The sequence below is a fragment of the Natator depressus genome, chromosome 1 (assembly GCF_965152275.1).
Source record: "Natator depressus isolate rNatDep1 chromosome 1, rNatDep2.hap1, whole genome shotgun sequence".
Taxonomy (NCBI): domain Eukaryota; kingdom Metazoa; phylum Chordata; order Testudines; family Cheloniidae; genus Natator; species Natator depressus.
The window spans coordinates 224885045-224904235 of record NC_134234.1 but is presented as its reverse complement, the minus strand read 5'-3'; the positions used below and the strand labels follow the sequence as shown (position 1 = coordinate 224904235).

General features: G+C 38.3%; 1 protein-coding gene across 6 annotated transcripts in view; it reads right to left on the bottom strand.

Moving 5' to 3' along the window:
- Positions 1-493: 493 nt before the first annotated feature.
- Positions 494-19191, bottom strand: part of PHF21B (PHD finger protein 21B) — a 207994-nt gene continuing 189296 nt past the window's right edge. For 2 of the 6 annotated variants that reach the window (XM_074936518.1, XM_074936509.1), the window contains 8 exons: positions 19115-19166; positions 14910-14986; positions 11726-11780; positions 8844-8866; positions 7280-7438; positions 5490-5565; positions 4885-4988; positions 494-2668 (listed from right to left, as the gene is read on the bottom strand). In XM_074936518.1, the coding sequence (XP_074792619.1) occupies positions 2444-2668; positions 4885-4988; positions 5490-5565; positions 7280-7438; positions 8844-8866; positions 11726-11780; positions 14910-14986; positions 19115-19166 (771 nt within the window). In that variant the 3' untranslated portion in view covers positions 494-2443. The remainder of the gene's footprint in view (positions 2669-4884; positions 4989-5489; positions 5566-7279; positions 7439-8843; positions 8867-11725; positions 11781-14909; positions 14987-19114; positions 19167-19191) is intronic. The other 4 variants (XM_074936524.1, XM_074936531.1, XM_074936536.1 and 1 more) reach the window with 4 other exon arrangements.

Genomic DNA, 19191 nt, shown 5'->3' with positions numbered 1-19191 from the left:
GGATGACTCTGAAATGATGTAGATATTCTCAAAAGGGGGCAAAAATAAGAATGAGAGAAGAGGTTACAGACCAGTGAAGGTGAACCAAGGTGTGAATGAGGCTCAGTACCACAAAGGATGGTGAAGAAAAGCAGAAACAAGAGTGTAGGTAGTGGAAGTGAAAAATGATTACATAGATTGTAAACTCTCTGCAGGGAGTGGGACTGTCTGTTTTTATTAGGCACTATACCTAGCAGAATGGGGTCCTAATCTGTAAGTGGGGTATCTGTTCATTACTGCAATACATATAATTCATAAAGGGATGGAGGAGATTACATTAAAGTTTGTGAGTTTCCCTTGATCTCTGGGGGTGTTTGGTCTGAGAAGGGACTGAAGGATTGAGGCAGGTTGTATTTCTGAAAGAATGAATATCACACCATCCACACCACTATTAAATTGTCAGTCAAGTTTAATGCATCATAAAGAAGTAAAACTACATTGGCATATTTAAGACAAACACTTTTTTTCTATGCACACTATCCACTGGACAGTCCCCTTTTCAAAATAACTACTTTTAACAGTCCAAGACACGTCTTCAGAAATTCTTCACATGTTCAACCTTCCATATTTTCCTTTTTTAAATTTGTCTGAGAAGAAAAAAAAACATTAAACCTGAAAACACTTACATTGCAAGCCACATTAGAATGCATAATTGGCATACAATAATCAATGTATAACAATTGTGTTTTACTTAGTTCACTTTGTTCATCAATAAAAGAATATAAAAATCTTGTTCAACTGAGTGTTAAGTGTATTAAAATAGATTTGTATAGTACTGCACAGTTTCTCCCGGAGTTGTGAAAATGGTTGAAGGGGACCATGTGCTGCCTAGTGATGGGCAACTGAAAAGGCCAGTCCCTCATTTAAAAAAAAATTATATTCGGCACCATGTCATATGCTGATGTGAGAGACTAGCTGTGTGTCATGCTCTAGTGGTTCCTTGCTTTTGTTTTGTTTCATACCTGTTGTGCTAAGTAACTAAAGGATCGGAGAATGGAATCAGTGGTTGTGTGAAACTCTGCCTTGTTAGAGGAAAAGGGGTTGCCCATCACTAACTTCCGAGGTAGGCCTCAGGATTACAGGATAGGCCTGTGGCCTACGAAGGCGCCAGACTGACCCTTGTAGTATCAGGAAGACTCACTAGTGAAACAAGCAGGAGCTCTAAGATTTTCTCAGACTAATACTAAACATTTTCAAATGTGTTACAAATCAACAAAATTTAAAAAGGAATTAAGTTTGCAAAACCCCAGCAAACCCTTAATCTTCCACAGTCCACCCTTCCCCCAAAATTCTTGCTATTATCCAATATGACAAACAACCCCTTGAGGCAGTTTTTTTTCCTGTACCATTTTTGCAGATATTCCTGCAAACAAACAAACAAACAAACACCCCACCAGCTTTTTTCCATGTTACCTATTTTTACAATAAAAACGCAGTACAAAAATGTAAAATTATTTTTTGGCATATTATCTGTACTGGCAATAAAAGAAAATCAATCTTTATTTGCTTTTATTAAAAAAAAAAAAAGGTTCAAAACATAACCAAAAAAAATAAAACCAAACTGAACCCAACCTGCCAAAGCTATCCACTATATGGTTTATGCTAAATCTTGCACAAAAACTCCATGAGAAAAATACATCAATAGCAAAATAAGTAAAAAGGACCTGCAAAAAAGTAAGGAATTTTACAGTCATACCTCTTTAAATACTTCAGAACGCATATACAGAAGCATCAGCATGAAAATACTCCAATATTTTACTAGAAACGCTAACTTCATACAGGTTTTTAATTTAAATATCTGCAATTCAGCTATAATACTGAAAAAAATGATCTTTTTGTTTTAAAGGCTCTGTGAGCGTCCCATGACGTCATTCTTGTCAAACGGCCCATCTTCAGTTCACCTGAATCAGTGAGGCAGACCTTGTTCACTTTGCTAAGAATCCATGTCAAGTCCTAAGTAGTTCCGGCTCTTTTTATATTACCAGTTTCCTCCCTCAAACAGCTTTAAGCCCAGCTACCTCCCTACTAGTTTACTAACTCTTTGTATTTAAAATTTTTCCCTTTAAAGCAAACTTGTAAAATTGTCTGCCCTCCAAAAAGGATACTTCACTTTCTATCAGCCACACTATTTCTTTTCCTTCTTATTCATAAATACATTAAGGCCAACATAACAAAACAAATCTCATAAGCACTGAAGGTCTTGGCAAATACAAAACTGCAGCAAAATCTGCTCTGTGGGAAGTTGCTGCCAGAGTGACCTACAAACTAGACTGATTGGCTTAAGTTCTACATGTGTAAAAAATAAGATTGTTTTTTGTTTCCTTCATTTCCCGTTGTTTCAGTTTAATCTCTCCTTTGCGCGTGTATAAAGTTTTTTTTTTTCCATTTTCCCCAGACAGCTCTGTCAGTTGTTACCCTGTGATTGCTGCAAGGCTTTGTGCTTGGCAGCAGAGGCCGATGAGGGTTTGATCCAGGGGACAGTTAGCAGGGAGGAGGTGGTGGTTGTCGTCATGGTAACCTGAATCATCTGCTCATTTTGTATCAGTCTAATGAGAGTTTTGAGACGTTCCAGCGATGACTGAGTCCCTTTCTGCTGGGCCAACAGGCTGTTTTTTAGCTCTAAGCATTTCTGTTGGAGAGAGAGATGGGGAGAGGAAAGGAGAGACTGAGAATACATTCAAATTGGCATCAAACATCTCCCCAAAAATGCTTTCCATGTCTGGAGAACATGTCCATCTCAAACAAATTACATTCTCCTTTGCAGATAGCAGAAACACAAGTATAACTAATGAAGTAACGGTAAGTGATGCATTATGTGCACCAATGATCTTAGCAACAATATTCATCTAAGATCAAGTATATACTGAGGGCGCTTTTGACCACATCCAGTTGAAAGACAGGAAGAATACATGATCGTGTGATGACGGTCTACAGATTTTGTTAACATGGATTTACAATGGCCACATTACTCGAAAGTGGCAAAGCCACCAATAACACCATAAAAGTCTTCCCAAATGACTTCAGTAAAACCTTCAGGTCAAACTACACTCTGATGTATGTTGTATGTGGCACATATTTCTCAGTCCATTTTAGGGAGATTAAATAAAGTGGTGTTTGTTTTAAATCCGTTTACCTAAATCCAGGCAATTTAGTAACAAGGATGCCAGTAACAATTTCTAAAGACAACCTCAAATATTTTTCAGGTATAAAATGTTAGTTTCAGGGCCACTATTTAATGTTCTACCATGGCTAGAAACAGAAGTCTTATCCTACTGGGAAGGGTATTTCTGGCTTTTAATGGATGAAAGCTCCTGTTTCTCTCTCCAATAGGTCATGAGACCCAAACCAGTTACTGGTCCAGGTCTGCATATTGTCTCTCATGGGCCTTGGTCCAGAATAGTTTTAGGGGAGAACATTCTTGGGAAGCAGGAAACACTTGAGGTTTGGGATTTTGGAATAAGCCCTGGGGGAGATGGATTAGAGGGCATGTGAAGTAGTCTAAGGTGAATAATAAATGCATAGGTCTGCAATTTATAACAATATCACTGTCACATGTGGTGTGTATGGGGTTTTCCACTTGATTCAATTAGTAATTTACTTTTTTAGTTAATCTAAATCTCAGGAACCAAGCATCTTTGATCGGATAAATATTATCATTGGCCAAAATTGCCATTTAAGAGAGACTGCTTCCCACTCAAAGGGCCTAATTCTGCTTCTGCACCACTCCCATTGACTTCAATAGCAGTTATTTTTATGCATACATACACACACACACGATAGTTTGGGCTAGCTTCAACTCTCTTTCATTCTGAAATCTCTAATCCACTCCATTGTTCTAACCACTAGAGAACATTCCACCCTACAGAGACCTCTCTCCGTGCATGTGTTAGTTTCCATTAGTGCTGATGGTGGTTATGGACAGTTAAAGGGAGTACTTCCCATTGTGATGTCTTTTAATAAGTTATTACTTTTCCTTCCACTCTGTTTTAAACGTGATAAAATATTTAACATGCCTCTCCTGGATAACTGCAATGGTAGAACAAGTACTGACCAGTTACTGTTGCAACTGCCACTTTAATTTTTCGGGATAGAGAAGATTAAAATATGTATTTACACCATATTACAAACAAACAAGCAGATTCTTATTATTAGTAGTGCTATAGTTTGGGGGCGGGGTTGTGGTCAGATAGACATGCCTCAAGTAAGTCCTGATCTCCACAGCAGCTAGGAATTTGGGTTCTGAATTCAGGCTAACACTCTCTAGAGTGGCAGGGACTGGTAGAAGTAGTGTATACGCATACCTGGAATCAGGGTATGCTTGGGTGACCCCCTCTAGCAACACTTGGTTCTAGTTCCTGTAGGAGATGCCGAGAACACTGCTATGATACTAGACCTTCTGAGAGTGGTGACGATGGTCATATCTGCCTTACCTCATTCTTTTGGACAGATATGCAGGCTCTTGGCACTGAAGCAGCTGGTCATGCACAGATCTTTCTTGTGAAAGATGGGAAGTGCTATACTGTAGTTATACAGCTCTGACTTGTGTATAGAATGGGACAAAGGATACGTTTAATTTTGTATTCTGATTTGAGTGGAGAAGCGCTCCAATAACAGATCTGCCACTGCCTCCTTCTGCTCCGCAACCTGCCAGTGTATCTTGCTCACCTCCACACCCCCACAAAGAGACCCCATATATGTTTCTTTGTAAAGAAACTATTCACACTTGAACATGCATAGTTTGTGAGCATAACTCATTTCCCAGCCATCAAATCTCAGTTTTTCAAGCATAAGCGCTTTATAACCAATTCTGTAGGAGACAGTATGCCGCACAGTCTGGAGTCTTACTTTAACCGCATTGTTGAGAAGTCTCTCTTTCTCTTCCAACTGTCTATGTTCGCTCTTCAGCTCGCTGCCTTTCTTTAATAATTTTCTCTTCTCTTCTTCTTTGACTGTAGAACAATAAGGTTTAGAATGTAAATGTTAAGATACAGACTGAAGAAATGGTGTGCACTGACTCATGAGAATAGGATTAAGTGCTCTAGATGGAGCACTGCATAGGTCTACCCCGTCCCATCTCAAAATGCATAGCCAGAGAAACTGAGTTTCCAGTTGCACATAAGACAACTCTCTATCACTTTTGAAATGGTTCAAGCAGAGGACAGACATTATTCCACAACACACCTTTGAGGTGGATATAGAATCCCTATTTTATAGATAGGGAAACTAAGGCAAAGAGATTAAACTACCTGCTCAGGGCTACACAAAGTCATTTAAGGATATTTCTTCTCACAAATGCTAGGTACAAAATTTCAGACAGTCATGCCTTTATTAAATTATCAAATAAATTCGTTAGTCTCTAAGGTGCCACAAGTACTCCTTTTCTTTTTCCCATTTTAAAGGTGAAACTGGGGACTAGAGAGCCTCTTATCAGGAATCATGCCATTCTGTACCTGTTTTATGAGTAACATAGGAATGAACAATAGCCAGAGTTCCAGTCCATGGCACATTTTCATCTTTCTTTAATACCTATAAATCCACGGAGCAACAAAAATTAGTAATCCACAGAGAGAGAGAGAGAGAGAGAGAGACACACACACTCTTAACGTCTTCCCACTCACCCCACAAAAAGAACTTTACTATTACAAAAAATGGTATAATTGGAATTATAAGTTGTAAACTGAAATGCAGTGGAAAAATTCTGTAACTTTTATTTTACTTCACTATAAACAGTGTCACTACATAATTGCTAGGATGGGGTTTTCTCACACTCAATCTCACACTTGATCATCACCACAGAGGACCAAAAGGAATTATTCTCCAGCCCCCTTCATACAAGCTTACACAATTTCCAGGACAGTTAGAGGTATTTTGCCTACCTATTAGATAGAATACTGGAGATAGAATACTGGACTTGATGTATCATCATTCTGATCTAAGATGGCCAATTGTATTGGGTATGAGACAGAGAAGATAGGCTGGTTCCACTGAATGTAAATATAGACCAGCAATTCTCTTTGACATTTCCAAAGAAACTAAATAGTAATTTTTCCTAGGGGCTAGAGCAGAGAATTCTAAGGAACAAAAATTAAGCCCGCTCATTCTGAAATTTAGCAACATTGATTTACAGTTCTTACAAACCTGGTGCTAATCATTTGGCTTGTGTGAACACTGTTAGAATTGCATTTATAAAATGATTATCAATAGCTGCATATGATAAATCTTATAAAGAAGATGGCGTACTCTCCTTACAACCTTCAGATCCTCTGGTGCATTGTCTGTGCATGACACTGTCTCCTCCATCTGCAAGAACTACATTACTTGCTTTGCAATTGTACGTACAGGTGGTTTTTATTGTAGAGAAGAAAAATGTAAAGGAAATGAACAGCCATTTTTAATCTTTCAGCGTAAATCTTCAGGGATGCAATACCATGAAATCAGGAGGGGAAAAATGTAAGGTAAGATATGAGACCAGTACTGTGAAACTACTAGGCACCAAAAGCAGCAAATTACCGAAGAAACTTCAATGCAGTAGAATTTCAGTGTTATGGACACCTCAGGAATGGAGGTTGTGTCTGTAACTCTGAAATGTTTGTAACTCTGAACAAAGCACAGTTCAGGCTCCAGATCCAGTAGCTGACACTTCAGGCCACAAAGCTCTGGCAGCTTCCTTTCTGGGTTGGACTGCGTTTGCAAGCTTGTCCCCCTCCCGGAAGAGAGAGAGAGAGAGAAAACGTGTCCCCCTCCCAGCTGGGGAATGGGGTTGGGTAAAAACAGCATGTCCACCTCCCGGTGGGGGGTAGAGGGGGAAGGGGTGAAAGTGGCACAGACCCCAACACTGCTCCTGCTCTGTTGGCTCTGGCTGCCTTAGGTTGACAGCCCCAGCTTCTTCACCTCCTAGCTGTAAGTGGCTGCCCAGCATGTGGGGGTGAGGTGGGAACAGGCAGCCCAGCCAGCCTACTTTTAAGATGCAAAACAGGCACAGTAGATTATTTGACTTTTTTTTTTAGTCTCTGCTGCTGCCTGATTGGTTCCTTCCGGTTTCACATGGTGCCTGGTTGACTGGTCAGTCCTTTACTCTGGTGTTTGTACCTTTGAGGTTCTACTGTATACTTTTGATAATCTTGTCTCCTTAGCTAGTATCGTAGGCTGAAACAGCCTCTAGAATTATGATATACAAACTCACTCTCTCCTTTTTCCTTTTCTTGGAATGACTGCAATACACATGCCTCAACTCACTTACCTTTTGTTGGCACTTTGGGCAGGCCCAAACCCCTTTGGGGATAGTTTTAAGAGGAGGGTCCAAGCAATTGAGATGATATGCTCTTGGACATGTGCCACATGGTTGCAAGTTAATGCCACGCTTACATGCTGTACAGTGTTCATCATGGTGGATTTCATTCTGAAAGAGAAGAAAAGGGTAGGTTGGGTCAAGTCAACTCTTAACATAACTTTCCATGAGCAGCACTTGGAGTCATTACTTCACCAGACAGACCATTCAAACACAATATCTCATTTTCAAAAGCTTCCTCGCTGCTGTAGAAGGAAGACAGACAATTTTGTACTCATCAGCAACAAACAAGCAAAATCCAATGAGTTGCAACAAATAGCAAAAATGTGAAATAATCAAACAATCACACAGACAGCAATCAAACACAGATATGAATCAACTAATGTTTCCAGCCTGTAATGTTATAAATTATTCCTCTCTGTTTCTGGGAGTGTGTCACTGTCACTTCCAACACACATATATCACCAGGTGCAGTTCTATTTTGATGAGTGGGCCAATGTCAATATGTGGCTCACTTGTCCTTCAAGTCCACAGTAAAAGCAAGCAAGCACAAGTTTCTGGGGGAAAAAAAAGCACAGTTCCAAGTCTTATGCACACTGCCTTGAAGAGCAGCTAGGGAAACAAGCATGAATACAACTTTCTCCCACATGCCCCCTCACAAATTTCCTATAGAGGGCCCCCATCCCTCTCTTCTCTATTTCGTTAATTATTGTTTTCTGATTTAAACCAGACAGATCCACTATGAAAACCTTTCTCAAACAAGACTGATTAGTACTTTATCTGTAGTTCATTTTATATATTGCTAAATCTCATTAACAAAGTTACAATGTCATGTAGTAAATTGTTATGCTAATCTGGTGGCACTGTTAATTACTCTTCATATAATTAACTACATTTTAATAAAAGAGAGACTGATTTTGGAGCTCTCATGGTTTGTGAATCATTACATAAAAACCTCAATTTTCCTACTAGTTTTCCAGGGGAAAAAAAAGTGATTTATTGAAATAAATTTATTCTATAATCATGTTTTCATCTTTCAGAATATCATTTTTACAAAGTTTCATGTCAGCTTTATCCAGCATCAGATCCTAAACTCAAAATTACTCTTGTCCAAAATGCCTCTCCAAAAATGTCAATATTAGAAAGCACTATTAAAAATGTCTAGATTGTAACCTTAACAGAGAGAGATCTACTCAAGTAGAACAGTAAATATTTTTCTTAGATGTTTATTAATACCACAAAGTTAAACCAGCATTTTCTCAATCAATGGATTCTACAAAGTATTAAATTAAAACCTGTGAACACGAAAGCACACAAGTTCAACTTGTTCTGAAATTCTGCTTTAATGGCTCAAAGATTTAGGTAAACTGGAGAGATTCCAGAAATGGTAGGAAAAAAAGGGAAAGGAAACATTGCAATTTTGTACCCTGGCAGAGACTACACTAATTAACAGCAAGCACTGTATTACATGATGATGAGACAGACAGTGGAAATATACAAATCTTGCTAAACATACCTTCCAACATGGATCCTCATTTGCTAGCACATGAAAGAAGGGCAGAGAACAAGTTAGTGGACAACACATCAGTGCAATGAATTTTAGTCAAGCCATGACACAAATGATGAAAGAAGGGGGGGTTATAGCCAGTTATTTTAACGTGAACATGAGAGAGTGACACTTGAAATAACACCAATGAACGTTTTAGTATTCAGAGCTGTATGTTATTTAGGTTTCAGGATTTGGGCATCTGAAACTCTAAATGCTGAAGATGTTAAAAAATTTCATAGTACCAAAACGTTGAGGTCTGTCCTAAACTTCCGATTGATAGGAACTGTCCATGCTTAACTAGATAGGAAAAATTTTTCTCTAAAGGTTTGACTCTTCCAAAGCGGAACACTCTGGCCCCCAACCAGCAGAGCACTTAAGCAGGTGCTTACCTTTTCAGTACAGGTGTAGTCCCATTGACTTACAGTTAAGCATGTGTTTAAATGCTTTTCTGACTCATGGCTAGAGTGCTCAACACCTTGCAAGATCGGGCATTATATTATCATCAACCCTTCTACATCAGAATCGCTCATGTCAAAAAAGTGTGTCATGTTTTGGGCTATCGCTTAGATGACTCTTTAATGGTTGTAGCCCAAGCCTGATGGAAAGAGTAGTTAGAGGTGGTTGAAAAATACACTGAATTTTTCAAGGAACTGTTTGGAAAAATTAATTCTTTAATATTTTTTTTCACAACAGCAAGTCTGTAATTTCCATTACTGAGTCACAAAACACTTGGGCACAATGTCTCACTGAGAAGTCCTAGAATCTCTCTCCTGCGCTCCTGTAAGTCAGCTGATGGAGTAGTCTTTCTTTGGGTTAGGAGATGGAAGTGATGTGGAAACTTCTTTCTTGTGCTCCTTTTCTGATCACACATTATCTGGTGTGTGTTTACATACATATGGCAGACAGAATTTGATCCACATGTCCAAAGCACCACTTGTATTCATGCTCACACACACTGAGCACAGTGAAACTACGATTATTCAGATGAACAGGGCACATGAAAGCTATTCAGATAAACAGAGGGGTGGATAATTGGAGAGTTTTTGATATAGGCGATGCATGTCAGGGACATGACCTCATTTCAGCTAAGAGATTTTTCCCAATAAACAAAATCTGAGTAATTGACATTTCACCGAGAATATCACAAGCACCATTCTCTCCTACGTTTTTTGTAAAGGAAGAGCTGTTTCCTGCACACTGTGTTTTCTTTAACAAATATACAATGCTTTTCAAAAATAAATAAATCCTTTTTGGTTCACATTTGTCAATAAAGTTGACCTACTCTAAGTGTCCACTTTTTCCTCTTCTACCTGCTGGAATGATCTAAACTGAGAATTATTTTTAAAGGGAGGTTGGTATAATAAGCAAGTTGGTGAGCTATGCAATGGAGACAATTAGATTAGAGTGTAAATTCTTTGGGACAGGGACTGTCTTGTTTTTCTGTGTTTGTACAATACCTAGCACGATGGGGTCCATCACTGGGGCTCCTAGGTGATACCACAATACAAATATATAATAACTAAAGCTGTGAGCTATGTAATTAAGACAGACAATGGAGCAATTGTTCAGCACAGCAACAGGGATTTTAGATATTAGGAAGAATAGTTATAGGGCTTACTAAAATAACTAACAATTAAGGTAAAACAGTGTCATATCCCAAGCAGCTTTGTGACAGTCATACCACTGAAGCTTTGTCACCTGTCTAAAAACATGGACACACAGAGGAAACAAGGAGATTTATTGAGGGTCTGAGAGTAACCTAGCTAATGTTGTTCTCTCTAGGCATGTGTTTACAGGGAAACACAGGCATCAGTATTAAGTTGTATAAGAAGAGTAAGGAAAATGGGATATCAGCAACATAGGAAGAAAAGACCAAAGCAGGTCAAAATTTTGCATCTGTATTAAAATGGCACTTTTAATTGCACCTTAATACTTAAAAATATTTTTTTTATTGTAGAAAAAGGATAAAGGTCCCTGTCCTTTCCTACCTCTAAAGTACTATCGTGTATAAACAGTAGAATCTAAGTTGTAGCAGCTGCATCAGAGAAAAGAAATATTCACATCTCTTTACAGTCTTCCTCTCCTGTTCTGCAATGTATTCAAGCCCCTCATCCTCAGTTCTACACAGCACTGTCCCCCCTACAATGCATTTTTTATTTCCTTTTATGTTCTGTTTAATCCTCTCTCCTCAACTTTCCCTCTTTCTTCCCTTTTTTCCACTCTCGGTTCTGTGCCTTTTCTCATGCTGCCCCTTATGCCTGCCACTTATTCCTTCTTCCCATGAGCCATTACTTTTCTTCTCCAAATTTAGTTCAGTGTTGCCAATTTGTTTTTATCGTGAAATCTTACAAAAATTTGGTGTTTTCCTTAAAGGCTCAGGTCCTGGAGTCATTGAGTACATGAGAATTTCACTGTTTCCTTTGAAAACTAAGTTTCTACTCTCATAGTTACAGAGTACAGTTGGAAAATGTGAACCCTAAAAGCTGAAAACCAGAAGATAAATGAAAAGACCCCCTAATTTATTTTTTTAGTCTAATCCCATGGTTTTTGAACATTTGGAATTGCAATACTGCCTCCTTAACATCTACTTTTTCTCTACAACACTGGAAACCTGATCTTTCCACTGATTTCCCAGGGCTTTGGGGATCATGCTATATATCCTTATGACTCCTTAACTTTATCTTTTGTTTTGCAGTGTAACCATCTATTTTCATTGCACAGTCCAAGGGGCAGGGGTCTTGTATAGCTATGCACACTATGGTACTCTAGAAGTAATTAATAACAAATACAACTAATAAATATTTAATACCACAACATAATAGCAATGTATTCATTTAAAAAATACTTACCTCTTGCTGAAAGGAACAAGGGGTTATTCAAATAATTTGATGCAAGGCGTTTCCGCTGCAAAGGGAGAGAAAAGAAACCATACTGTCATCTCAAGAACTCTGGCTCTCTTATACTTTTCTACCATCAGTCTCGAAGGAATTTCCTTCATGCATAATCAGTACTCAAAAAGCTAATTCTGTGACTCAGAATATACTCTGCTTAAGGCTTCTCAGATGGTCAGCTAAACCATATACAGCTGCATTATTCATCTTCTAGCAAGGTTTCTACAGACCACTTTATTAGATTTTATTAACAAGTGGTAAATGCAAATTACCAACATTATTGATTGGGCTTCAGGAGTGGTTCCTGGGGTCTGTAAACAGTACTAAAAAACCTGACACCCAAAGAACATTTATAATAAACAAATACATACTAAATTGTTGCTGTGAGACAACACTTTTATTAGTGTCGATAGAATTGGTGATGAACTTTCCACAGGAGGGGGAAAGAAGTCACCACTTTGTGTGACAATTATCTGCATTTGATACACGTAAATTTTGATTGCAAGCTGTACACAAAGGCCTGGGGAAAATATTTCCCCCCAAACATTAATGTGCACTACCTTTAGGTGTCAGAGGTCATCTCAGTCTGAAAGAATTTCAAACCTATGGACACCTGTTCTCTAGGTACTTGATTGAGACAACCAAATAACATTCCAACCAGTTACCAGATGGTAACAGCTATTGGTCACTAGAAACCTGGGTTTGCAGTCTAGAGAATAAAGGTCTCCATCCACGGTAATTGCTTTCCTGAGCCACCCAGCTCCTGTGCCGTGACCTTACAAAGAGTGCTGTCCTCCTCCAATATACGTTGTTGAACCTACTTTCAGGAAAATCAGAGTTTTCTTTCTAACAAATGATTTATTCAGTGGTTAGTAAACTGCTTTCTAGTGTCATGCTCTTCAGAATACATGAATGACTGGATGGCTAATGAATTTTCAGTTGACATCTGTTCCTTCAGAAAACATTCAGCCTGAAACATAGCCTTCCTTCTGTTTTAAAAAATATACTACCCAGGGTGGAAGAATGGAATAATTTCTTCACAGCATAAAACCCCCAAACATGCTTTTGGGCAGAGATTTAGCTGCAGAAACAGAAGTCCAATTTGAAACAGCAACTTCATATTCACAATGAAGGCAGTTAACAGCACAATGAAGCACATTTTCTTGGCTCCGGCAGTTTGGGGGAGGGGGCAAGTAAAAAGTGTAATTTATATGCAATTTCAATTTAAACAATCATGAATTAAAGATCATCCACTAGATCAGTTGTAAATTAAACTGCGCCAAAATGTCTGAAAAATGCCACAAAATACCTCAGCTCACTGATTAGTAAATCAATCTGAGAAGCTAATTGATTGGAGGAATACCATCTGCTTCCATTTTATTTGAATGACATTCCCTATGGTCAGTCCTTAATGACAGCTCTTAATGAGGACAGAGCTGGTCAGCCACATGACTCTCTCATTTTAAGATTCTTTCTACATGCTATTCTTCACTTCAGGATATACTTTTGAGAATAAAGTCTAATAAGAACAAGGATATGATAAATGTATTTACCTCCTCATCAACCCTATACAAGTTAATTTAATTTCTCAAAAATACTGCTCAGGTTAGGACCAAAAAACCCATGCAAAATACATTTTAAACAATCCAGTAGTAGTACACTTCAAGCCAAATGGACCTTATATGAGACAACACAAATAAAATACAAATAATACTGAGGTCCCCATTGAGCTGGGCACTATATGCACATATAGCAAGAGACTCACAGTTTGAATTAATAAGACAGAGGGGGTGGGGAAAAGGAAACATCAACATTCCCCATCTGTGTAATAGGGATAACTGAGGCAGAAAGAGATTAAGCAATTTGCCCAGTGTTACAAAGCAAGTCTGTGGGCAAGACTGGGAATAGAATTCAGGTCTCCTGAAACCCACTCCACTGCCGTAAACTGCAAGACCAACCTTCCTCACAAATAAGTCACTCAACAACCCATTTACATTCTGCTTACCAGTTCCCTTCTCTCAACAATCAACTACCTCCCCGCTACCACATTGGCCAAAATAACTGGAAATCTCAAAAAGCTGGTTTAGCTAAGAGTCTGCATTGCTGATAATTTGTTAAGCAAAATCCATGTCCTTTGGTTTACAGCACAAAGGAAAAACTAATATATGTTCCTTATATGTAGAGCTTGCCAGAAACCAAAATTTCCATTCTATGGCAGATTTCAATTTTTTTTTATTCTGAATTACAACTGAATGATAACATTTCCAAATTCCCTGTGGAACAAAGATTCTGAAAAATTTTAATGGAAAACTATCATAACATTTGGTTTAGATAATGTCTAATAGCTTCTTTGTCAACATATTTCATTTTAATATGGTAAAATGTTTCATTTTAATAATGTTGATCCATTTTGTTAACTTTTATTACAGTAAAATATTAATTTTAATGATATAAAAGTAAATCTACATGATAGGTAAAATGCTTTTAACCTTTTCAAAATATTTTGCCATTATCAGAACAAAATGAGAAAGTCAAAATGTACTTTTTTTTTTTTTAAATAACCCAAGCTTTGAATCCAATGCTAGACGAGGGTCAAATTTTGTCACACCTGCGAAAGCTCATTGAATACGGTAGTACTGGAATAAAAGAGCAGAAATTAGATGTCAGGGTTTCACTTCAGAGTTCCTTTATTATCAACAGGACCCATAGGCACATTAGTTAATAAATGCTCGTGAAAGGGCTAGATTGTCTTCTTTGGAAAATGAAGTCTTCTCTGCTTTTTCACTGACAAGTATTACATGTGTAGCAGCAGTGCAAGTTTCAACATACTGACCCACCACTGTTCTTCAGTCCTGACCTGGAAAGACCCTTCTCTATGGGAAAGAGAGTAATTAGGTCCCATGTTTATTTAGCCTTTTTTGGCCTCTGCTCAGACCATCAACAAGGGTTCCAGTTAGAGCCAAATGATGTTCGGATGTGAAAAGCTGTTGCCTAGAAACTGAGATAAAACATGTTTGTTTCATACCCCCTCCCCCACCGATCATATGAGGTTCCTCATTCATATGTACTTTTGCAATAAGAAGCACTTAAGCCTTTTATTGGAATAGAACAGAACTGTGGTGAAAAGTGCATGATAAAGTACCTCAGTTTCCAAGAGTCCGCTATAGGCTGGATTTGCTGTGCTTCTTCTCTTTCTTTCCTGACGCTTGCTCTGGATTTCTGTAACCATGGAAAGAAACGTTCATTGTGTGTTTTTCATTCATCAGGGGAAAATGTAGATCTAACTTGTTAAGCAAGATGCTCTTGCCCCCAACGCCTTGGGCATTGTGTTCAGTTTCAGTTTCTACAGTATAATTGGGTTGCCTCAGTATTGATAGTTGCTGCAGTTCAAGGTCTGATATTACTAAGCCTTTCTCATAAAATTCAAACACAGGCATTTTTATTTCATCTTCCTCCAAAACAGGCTTGCTCTGCACTAAAAGATTTTATTATGATCCCTTCAGAAACATATTTAGAAAGCTCCTTCAGATGGCTTTCAAAACACTACCAATATCTGTTATTAAAAAAAAAAAGCATATCAAACATATATCCCTTGCAAGTTGTATCCAGTAAAAATCACAGGGCTATTTTGAAATTTTACTGTATATTGGTTTTGTTTTCCTCAGGTTAGGAAGGTGATGAAAATCAGGGTCATAATGAGAAGCTAAATTCAATCTTAACTATGGACTGATAATTTGTCTGTCCATAGTATACAATATTATGATCTTGTGCATAGAATGCAGTATCTGTTACTGGCACAGGCAGAAGTAAGGCCTTCTAAGGTCATCATCATAATTGGAACTCCAGACGCACCAAGTCACAGTTCTATTTAGAAGTAGGGAAACACAGGAAAACTCTTGTTTTCCTACACCAAAAGGGATTTAGGAGTTAACATTGGCTGTGAGTTAACATTGGCAGCATACCTCTGTAAATATACAAAGATGTAGATAGGGTAAAATCCTGACCCCATTTACGACAATAGGGCCAGGATTTCACCTGGTGTATTTCACTTTATTCTTTGTAAACTGCTTGTGAAAATGGAGGAAGATGTTTACTGTGTCAGTGCATTTTACAGCCTTCATTTTTCAAATCAACTAGTAATCTTGGATGCGCCATTTCTGGGGACTCAGCACTTTCTGAAAATCAGGCTCCTGAAACGTGTCAAGTTGAATTCTGAAAATCACTAGTCACTTCTGGAAAAACTGAGGCTTATATACACTATCTTTTCTCATTTGTTAGTGCTGGTGAAAAACGCTAGAGACTGAAGTCTATGTATTTACAGGCAGCAGCTGTGCAAACTTTTTCTCAACGTCATGATATCATGACCATAAGGGGCTACCTCTAGTAGCAAGAAATTAGTTCACCCCAAATGCCCATCCAGCCTTTGGCTTTAGCTGAGGTTGCCAACAAGTGTGCTGGAGGGTTTTGGTGATGTGGACACTCACTGAGTAGGAACTGGATTGAGAAAACTAAGCTCAAGTCCCCCACAGGGCATGCCCAGTCACCAGATTGTAACAACTTTTTGTCATTGATGCTGGATCCAGGATGCACTCTGGTGACCCACTCTGGTGAAATGTTTGGTTCTCACCGCCAATGCCACAAGTATGCATGTGTATTTTTTTTAAAAGAAAAAGCTAAAAAGAAATACTTTAGGTGGGTGTCATACATCAGCAACACATTAACTGGAAATCAGCTTTGTCCCCAGTGAAGCATCAGTCCACTACCACCATCACCAATGAATATCTCTTGTAAATTGGTCTATGCAGCCTATATTGACAATGTATCCTGAGTGACATGTACCTCTTACAAAAATCCAACACAAGGTTCATGTGTTCCATTTACTACTTAAACCCTCAAAAGAGAGTGCATATGGCTCAGGTTGACTCTCTGCAGGGCAGTGTGCTGCTCCCAATGAAGGGAAAGAAACTTTTCTGGAAGTTAGCTGGAAGGGTTGCTAGGCTGAAGTGGATCACAGCCCATAAGTTGTCTAGGTCCCTCAACCACAAAGTAAATCAATACAAAGGAAGGCAAAAGATATTACATAATAGAGTAATGATATCAAATAAGTTTTAATGACCCAGTCTGAATATGCTTTATGTTTTTACTTCCAAAAGCGTAAAATTGCTAAACACATTAGACACACTAAAAATAAGCTGAATTTAATGACCAATACTGCCTGACAAACAGCAATGACTGGTAACAGTAAACATGACAAAGGATTGAAATAATAAACTCTCAGGAGTGTGAAATCTGTTGAGGTACTTTTCTTTGACAGTTGTAATCACCACTAATTGTGAAGAAATACCCTTTCTATAGTAAATGACTTTATACGGAGCCATTTATTTAGAAGCAGTAGGAATATTGAAAAAAGTGAATTTGTCTAAAGGGACTAATTTTGCAGGATTAGAATAGTATGTAGATTCAAAAATGTAAGTCTTTGCACTTACAGTATAAGGAAGAAAATTGGGTGCTACCTGGTATTTTCAACATAGTGGCATCGAATTAGCATGTTTTAATGAAACCCAAGGGCAACAGAATTATTCAAAATGATGCTCTTCATGCACTTTATCATAATTTCAGATTCTGCCCCATTTTCCTCAAATATAAAAGAGAACATGAATAATCTCTAAGACTTGCAATCATCATCTGTACTTTTGAATTATAAGAGATGCGCAAAAAAATGCTCTCTCAATTTCTATTTCAATCTATTTCCATTAAGGATTAGGAAAGGTGACGTCTTAAACTTTCTTTAAACTGCTTTCAAATTTTCAGTCTTCAGGACACTAGGATGATTTTCTAAAATGCAAATATAAAGAGAAAAACCACTCTGGAAAATCGAGGAACAAAATTAAAGAAAACATACTGCATATTTTGGCATGATATTTTTATTAAAATGCTACGGTCTCCCGATACACTCAATAAAAAAAATTAATGTACTAGAGAACTAGGAAGATGAGTGGTTTTATTAAAAAATACATAAAAATCAAATTTTCCAAAGGTAACACGGGCTCTAACTCAGATACTGAAGTACGTGCCTGACTTTAAGCATGAGTAGTCTCATTGATTTTACTAAGAGCTTGTCTACACAGTGGGGTAATGCTCTTTACCGGGGTGTGATTTTTAAAGTGCACTAACATGCGCATTAATTGGTCCATGCAAACCCTGCTGGTGTGCATTAAAAGTTCCCTAGGGTGCTCTGTAGTGCTGTTTTAAACAATACTACATTAAAGCCCTCTGGAGAACCTCTAGTGCGCACCAACAGGGCTACATGGGCCAATTAATGCATAACACATTAGTGTGCTTTAGAAATTACACCTCCCATAGAGCACATAACGCCAATGTGTAGGCAAGCCCTAAGACTACTCGCATGCTGAAAGTTAGACATATGCTTAAGTATCTTCCTGAATGGGAGCCATAAGATAGGAGTTTAGTAAATTAGTTAGTAATTTACGATTCAATCATGCAAAATCAAAGGCCAGATTCTCAACTGGCATAAGCTCCAGTGACTATGATGGAACTATACCAATTTATACCTGCTGTGGATTTGGACCTAAGTTTTTATAGAAAAAAATGTACTGCCTGAAATTTGTAGTTAATGTTTGGATGTCTTCCCCGTGCTGCCAAAAAATCTATTTCACACCTGCAGCAAATGTGCAAATCAGGCCACTTTTCCCCATCTACACTTTCAAAACAGAAAAAGAGGCACAAATCTGTTAATTCTTGCAGTTTATTTTTGAAGATTGATCATGGGACTACAGAGGTGACAGAACACATAGGGATCAAACACACACTGAAAGATGGACATTGGCCCAGATTATCCATTGTGCCAGCTTTCTAGCTGGTGCAGCAAGTGGATTGGGAGAGGGGAGGAAATCTGCCTACAGAAAGGGTTGGCAAATTGGCTCTCTGATTCCCTACCCAGATCTGCGTTGGTCACAGCTTTGGTGAAGTTTAGGTTTTCTAACCTATGACACTCGTAACAGTTCTCAAGGGGCCATCTACCAGCTGGGGACTGCTTGAGAGCAGAGCATTCTTGCCAGACCCCCTCCTGACCCATTATGCCAGGCGTCCCAGCTGAGGAGTCAATTTCTGCTCCCTGTGAGGCATGCAAAGAGAGCTAAGCAAGAGCCAGAGGCTCTGATCCATTATTTTTAGGATGGGACAGTTGAGCATTGTTAAGATTTTACCAGATCCTTCAGCTTTCTGTAGACAGATTCCTCATTGATTCTTACTGTCTGCAGCATAGTATGGAGAACAGATGAGATTACAGACTAAAGTGTAACTGTAAAACAATATATGAATACTTACCTTCCAAGTGTTCTGTTGTAACCAGGCCTAATGCTACCATAAAGGCAATTTTCTAGGGAAAAATTAAGAAAGTTCAG